The 6,625-nt window shown below is 46.1% G+C and overlaps 1 protein-coding gene across 1 annotated transcript in view; it reads right to left on the reverse strand.

The window, feature by feature from the left end:
* Positions 1 to 5,593, reverse strand: part of LOC125480967 (transmembrane protein 184B-like) — a 17,197-nt gene extending 11,604 nt beyond the window's left edge. The window contains exon 1 of the mRNA XM_048593497.1: positions 5,389 to 5,593. Coding sequence (XP_048449454.1) covers positions 5,389 to 5,593 — 205 coding nt within the window. The remainder of the gene's footprint in view (positions 1 to 5,388) is intronic.
* Between the last annotated feature and the right edge of the window lie 1,032 nt (positions 5,594 to 6,625).

Consider the following 6,625-nt stretch of genomic DNA (forward strand, 5'->3'; position numbering starts at 1 on the left):
GGGGGGGGGGGGGGCACGTGAATGAATAACCAGGATCAGAAATCACTGACTGGAACCTGATGCTGCAGAGTTGCTGAATGGAGAGAAAAAAAAAGTGGAAAAGTGGAACTTTAGCAACCCATTTTAACAATCGCAGCATGCCTCAGTGAGGTGCAGCCATTAACGTTCTTTTGAAATGCAGTCACCGCTCAAACGCAGCGGAAACAGCAGCTAGCCGGTGCACAGCAAGCTCCCACAAGCAGCAACGTGCTCATGACCTTTTGTTGGACGCAAGACAAATTTTGTTCAGGGCAATGGAGATAACAGCCTCTGGATCACCTTTGAAAATATTGTGGAAGGTTGCCACTGGAGAGGCCTCACCTAGAGGTCTCCATTGACAGTCAGCACAGGATTCTCTCGGGCACTACACCGAGCCTTCTACCTGGATTTTACCCTCGCGTCTCTCTCAAATGGCACTCACATCACCTTAAAAGGCTCAGAGCAATAACCACTGAGCCATGTCCAACACTCAATCTCCTATCTCTGTAAACCGGGTTCATCAGAGCACCCTTATCAATAGAAGCACAGGAGAACACGACTTGATACTCTAGAATTTACAGGGTTAAACGGGTGATCTGATCAAAGTCTTCAAGATATTAACAGGAAATGACAGGGCGGGTAAACCATTTCCTCTGATTGGGGATTCTAGAACTAGGGGCATTGTCTGAGAATTGGGGCCAGACTGTTCAGGAGAGATGTTAGGAAGCACTTCCACACACAAAGGGTGGCAGATGTTGGGAACTCTCTTCCACAAACAACAGTAGGATGCTGGATCAGTTGTTAATTTTAAAATCCGAGATAACAAAAATTTTTGTCACGCAAATGTATGAAGGGATTCGGCCCAAAGGCAGGTCTGCAGATTTAGGCCAGAGATCAGCCATGATCTCACTGAACGGTGGAACAGGCTCAAGGGGCTGAACGGCCTACTCCAGCTCCTATATTCCCTATGATTCCTGGTGTAGGCTGCGTTTGCTGGTCTTGCTCAGATTGATATGATCATTATTAATGCCCCAGATTTGTTTTTTATTTAAAACAGCAGCAGCCAGGTTACCTTGAGCAGGAGCTGCACTGAAACAAGAGGACTTTATTTTTATTAAAGGTTTGGGGATCTCAGGCAAGGCCTGCTGCATTTTTCTGGCATGCTTCCAAGTTTTTTCCCTTTATTCTTTCATTGGATATTGGCATCACTGGCGAGGCCAGTATTTATTGGCCATCCCTAATTGCCCAGAGGGCAGCTAAGAGACAATAACATTGCCTGGAGTTTGGAGCCACACGTAGGCCAGACCAGGTATGGGCAGTCGATTTCCCTCCCTAAAACAACATGAATGACCGGAAACTATAGGCAGGCGATGGCCTAATGGTATTATCGCTGGACTGTTAATCCAGAGACAGGGGTAATGTTCTGGGGAGTTGGGCTCGTATCCCGCCACGACAGAAGGTGGAATTTGAATTCAATTTTTAAAAAAATCTGGAAATTAAGAGTCTAATGATGACCTTGAATCCACTGTTGGGAAAACATCCATCTGTTTCACTAATGCCCTTTAGGGAAGGAAACTGCCATCCTTACCTGGTCTGGCCTACATGTGACTCCAGACCCACAGCGATGTGGTTGGCTGCTAACTGCCCTCTGGGCAATTAGGGATGGGCAATAAATACTGGCCTCGCCAGTGACGCCCTCATCCCATGAATTAATTTTTAAAAAATGGTGGTTGTCGTGGTAACTGTTACAAAAACTAGCTTACAATTCTGCAATTATTAATTAAATATGAATTCCACCAGTTCGTCGTGGTGGGATTTCAACCTATGTCTCCACAGCTCGAGCCTGGGCCTCTGGATTACCCTTCCAGTGGAGTTACTGCACCACCAACTGGCCATAACTACCTTTGCACCCCACAACTCACCCTGACACACACCCACACACACACACACACAGTGATGCATCGCAAAGTCGAATAGCTTGCTGACACTCGTACATCATTGAAAAGGTCACTGTGCAGATAGAATAACATCTTGGCAAGAACAAAACTTTAGGGAGGGCATGGATGTTACGTTTCGATGGGCCGAATGGCCTGCTAGTCAGTATCACTTGCTAAATCACACCCATGAACTATTCCCAAAATGGAGGAGTCTTGGGTCTGTGGTTATGCACATTTCCATCAGCAGAGGGTGCTCTTGGCCTCTATCTGAGTCAGACCGAGTCCTGTAATCCAAAAGCAATCAGTTCTACAGGAACACAGGACAGAGACGGGGAGGGCAGGTTAAACTGTTTTACTGAAAGGTTATTAGGGTGGATGCTGCCGAAACGTCATGACGATTCAAAGAAAGCAAACAATCATAATTCTTCACATTGTCTGCAACAATTAGAACATAAGCTAATTTAGAAGTTGCACCACTATGAAATATCTCAGCATAACAAAGTGTTCCAAAAATGCAAGTTTCCTTAACTTACAAAATGAAAATAAAAGGTCTACTATCCTCTACGTATATTGTCTAAATGCGTGGCCAAATTGTCAGGTTGACTTCATTCAATTCTCAATCATTTGCATTACATTTAAGGGTTTTATAAAAGGAAGGATTATTAGGTTTCGACACTGGCCTTGTGTTAATTTCAGCACACATTTACTGTTATTGGCGGTTGACAGAACCAGGGTGACCAACTGTTCATGTATTTTAAGGATTGTCTGCATCTTGAGCGTCTGTTTTGTGTTGGTTAGAAGTCACTATTTGTCCTGTCTTTCTAGAACAGCCCGAGAGTCTCGTTTCACTTTAATGCTCTGTGGGAGTGTTCATACTATGATTGCTGTTTGCCAACAGAGGTATCTACTCCCACTCCTAACTTTGCACCCCACAACTCACCCTGACACACACCCTGACACACACACACACACACACATCACTGGACTGTTAATCCAAAAACTCAGCTAATGTTCTGGGGACCCTGATTTGAATCCCATCAGGGCAGATGGTGGAATTTAATTCAATTAAAATTTGGAATTGAGAGTCTAATGGTGACCATGAATCTGTTGCGGTTTGTCAGGAAAACACCCATCAAGTTCACTAATGCCCCTTTAGGGAAAGAAACTGCCATCCTTACCCGGTCTGGCCTACATGTGACTCCAGACCCACAGCAATGTGGGCAACTCAACTGCCCTCTGGGTAATTAGGCATGGGCAGTAAATGCTGGCCTAGCCAGCGACATCCTCATCCCATGAAGGAATTTTTTTAAAAAATCACTTGCCTCCCACCTCCAGTACTGCCTAATATTCTGGGTTCACAGGTTCGAATCCCACCATGGCAGAAGGTGAAATTTGAATTCAATAAAACTCTGATCTGATGGTTGGCCACGTTCAGACAAAGAGTAATACCGGACTCGAAACGTTAATTCTGTTTCTCTCCCCACATATGCTGCCAGACCTGCTGAGTCTCTCCAGCACTTTCTGTGCTGGTTTCATTCTTCCAGCACCTGTAGTCTTTTGCCTTTATATTTGGCTATTGCCAATAGTTGTGAGCCAGATGGGATTTTTACCGACGTCCTTCAGGGAAAGAAATCTGCCGCCCTTACCTGGTCTGGCCTACATGTGACTCCAGACCCACAGCAATGCGGTTGACTCTTAACTGCCCTCTGGGCAATTAGGGATGGGCAATAAATGCTGCCTGGCCAGCAACACCCTCATCCTTTGAGCAAACAATTAAAACAAAAAAATTGGGTGGAACCGAAGAATAAGCAAGTCTATCTTATGCTGAACCTTGTTTAAGGTTAACTGGCAACATTCATATTTCAGCTTATTGATAGGAGAAGCTGTCGAGGAATATAAAAAAACAAAATGAGTAGTTTATTTTTAAACACAGCACATTGTTGTGATGTGGAATGAAGAGGGTGGTGGAAGCAGATCAAGTAAGAAGTTATAATGAGAATGGGTTAAATATGTGAAGGGAAGCTGTTTACAGAATTTTGGGGAGGAGTATCAGAGTGGAGGGAGAGGGCATTAATCGATTGGAAAGCTTTCCAAAAAGAGACAGTACTGGGTGAGGGTACTGCTTTAAAATTAGGGATAATTCTTTCAGGACAGAATTGAGCAGAGAATTGTTTCTCAGTGTTGTGCAACTTTGGAACTGGACGTGAGATCATTGACTACTTTAAAGGCAGAAATAGATAGACCGACAAGGAAATGAAAGGTTTTCGTGGGTAGGTGGTTAGGTGGGAAGGTGAAATTCACAAGACATGCAAATGGGTTTGATTTATGGGCAGCATTGTGGCTCAGCAGTTAGCACTGCTGCCTCACAGCGCCAGGGACCCAGGTTCGATCCCACCCTCGGGCGACTGTCTGTGTGGAGTTTGCACATTCTCCCCGTGTCTGCGTGGGTTTCCGCCGGGTGGTCTGGTTTCCTACCACAGTCTAAAGGTGTGCAGGTTATGCCAAACTGTCAACAGTGACCAGGGACGTACAGGCCAGGTGGATTAGCCATGGGAGATACAGAGTCACGGGGATAGGGTAGGGGTTTGGGTGGGATGCTCTTCAGAGGGTCAGCGTGGACTCAATGGGCCGAATAGTCTGTTTCCACACTGTAAGGACTCTATGATCTTACTGAATGGCAGAGCAGCTTGAAGGCCAAATTGACTCGTACGTTTGGAAAGTCCTAAAACAGTGATATTGAAATCATCTTGTTTCACACTGAAGAGGAAAATGAGCTTTAACATATGCTGGCCCCAGGAACAGGAGCCGGAGTTGTTGAGAGAGTGGCCTTTTCCCCCCAAACACAGGCCGAGGCAGACCTCGTTCTCTGCTCAACAGCTGTCCATCATCACCCTCTTGTGGCGCAGTGGCAATGTCCCTACCTCTAAGCCAGAAGGCCCACCTGCTCCAGAGAAGTGTTATAACATCTACATGAGGTTGATTAAAAATATCTACAGACCACACCCCTGCTACAGTGAGACACTCGGGAACAAACCTGAAGCAACTCGAACAACAACAGAACACAAACCAGACCTCAGAGGGACGCCCTTCCAAGGCATCGCCATTAAAAAAAACATTTCCAGCTCAACATGTTCCTCAATTCACTTCCCAATCCCTTGCCCTTTTATTTAAAGAAAGTACATTGTTAAAAATATATATCTTCTTTAGAATAGTGCAGTAATGGAAGGCCATTCATCCCATTGTTCCTGTGCTAGCTCTTTGCCATCCCATCTAATTTGCCCCACTCCTCCCCATTGTGGTATTTCACTTCACGTATTTATCCTTTTTTGGATGCTCATGTTGTTTCGCTTCCCCAGGCCATTCGGGCAGCTGGTTCTATACTTTCCCATCCCCAACGCCCATGACCGCGCTGTTTCTCGGCGGGAGCTCTCACCTTGCCAGAAGGACAGGAAGATGACAGACTTCACCATGAAGAATTTGAGCACTGGACTGTAGGGACTGAGGAGTTCCCGCGTGGCAAAGTAGAACAGGAAGAGAGCGTAGAGGGCGAGGCTAACCGAGATATTGTACACGATGGTGACATAGAGGTACCCGCTGGCAACACTGGATGGGAGGAGAGAAAGATCCCAGTCAAACATCGCTCAGAGAGATAGAGTCACGGAGATGTACAGCATGCAAACAGGCCCTTCTGTTTCAACAGTCTTGAACCTGTTCAATTTCAGAGTCTCAGAGGGTGGGCACAGAGTCACATCCCTCTAAGCCCTTCCCATTCATATACCAATCTTTTTAAATGCTGTCATTGTACCAGCCTCTGCCACTTCCTGTGGCAGCTCATTCCATACATGCACCACCCTCTGCATTAAAAAGTTGCACCTGAGGCCCCTTTTATATCTTTCCCTTCTCACTTTAAACTTATAGATATGTAAATAAAAAAGACACTGAACCACTGCAGTAATCAGGGACAACTCTGGCGTCTCATGCAATGTCAGAGAGTATCAAGATGTTGCACGAGGGCAAAGCGTTGAGATTCTGTGCCAGTGATTTGGAGAACAAAGAACCTTAACATCACCCAGGACGAAACAGCCCGCTTGACTGGCACCACATTCACTTCCTCCACCATCGACAGACAACAGCAACATTGGGTGCCAACCACAGTGTGCACTACACAGTAATTCGGCAAGGCTCCCGAGACAGTCCATTCCAAAGCCACGACCGTGACCATCTGGAGGGACAAGGGCAACACCACCAACTAACTCACCGTTCCAACTTGGAAATATATCGTTGTTCCTTCACTATCACTGGATCAAAATCCTGGAACTCCCTCCCTAACAGCACCATGGATCGATGTGCAATGAATGGACTGAGGCAACGAAAGGCAGCAGCTCCAAGACAATAAGGGATGGGCAATAAATGCTGATCCAGCCAGCGATGGCCACATCAAGGATAATAAGACACGGTTTTCCTCAGGAATCGGCATTCCTCCCATTCAGACCTCCTGCTCAACACCTCCAATGCCTTTCTCTCCAACACTGACAGCTTTGCCTTCGACCATCTTACCTCAGAACCCCAACATTCCCAACCGAACCTCTACCTCTCAGTTTGGCTTCCCAAGCCCTGCATCAGTCAGTCAACCAACGAGTCAATCAGTCAACCAACGAGTCAATCAGTCA

This window comes from Rhincodon typus, unplaced genomic scaffold (assembly GCF_021869965.1).
Source record: "Rhincodon typus isolate 14 unplaced genomic scaffold, sRhiTyp1.1 hic_rhity00002961, whole genome shotgun sequence".
Classification (NCBI taxonomy): domain Eukaryota; kingdom Metazoa; phylum Chordata; class Chondrichthyes; order Orectolobiformes; family Rhincodontidae; genus Rhincodon; species Rhincodon typus.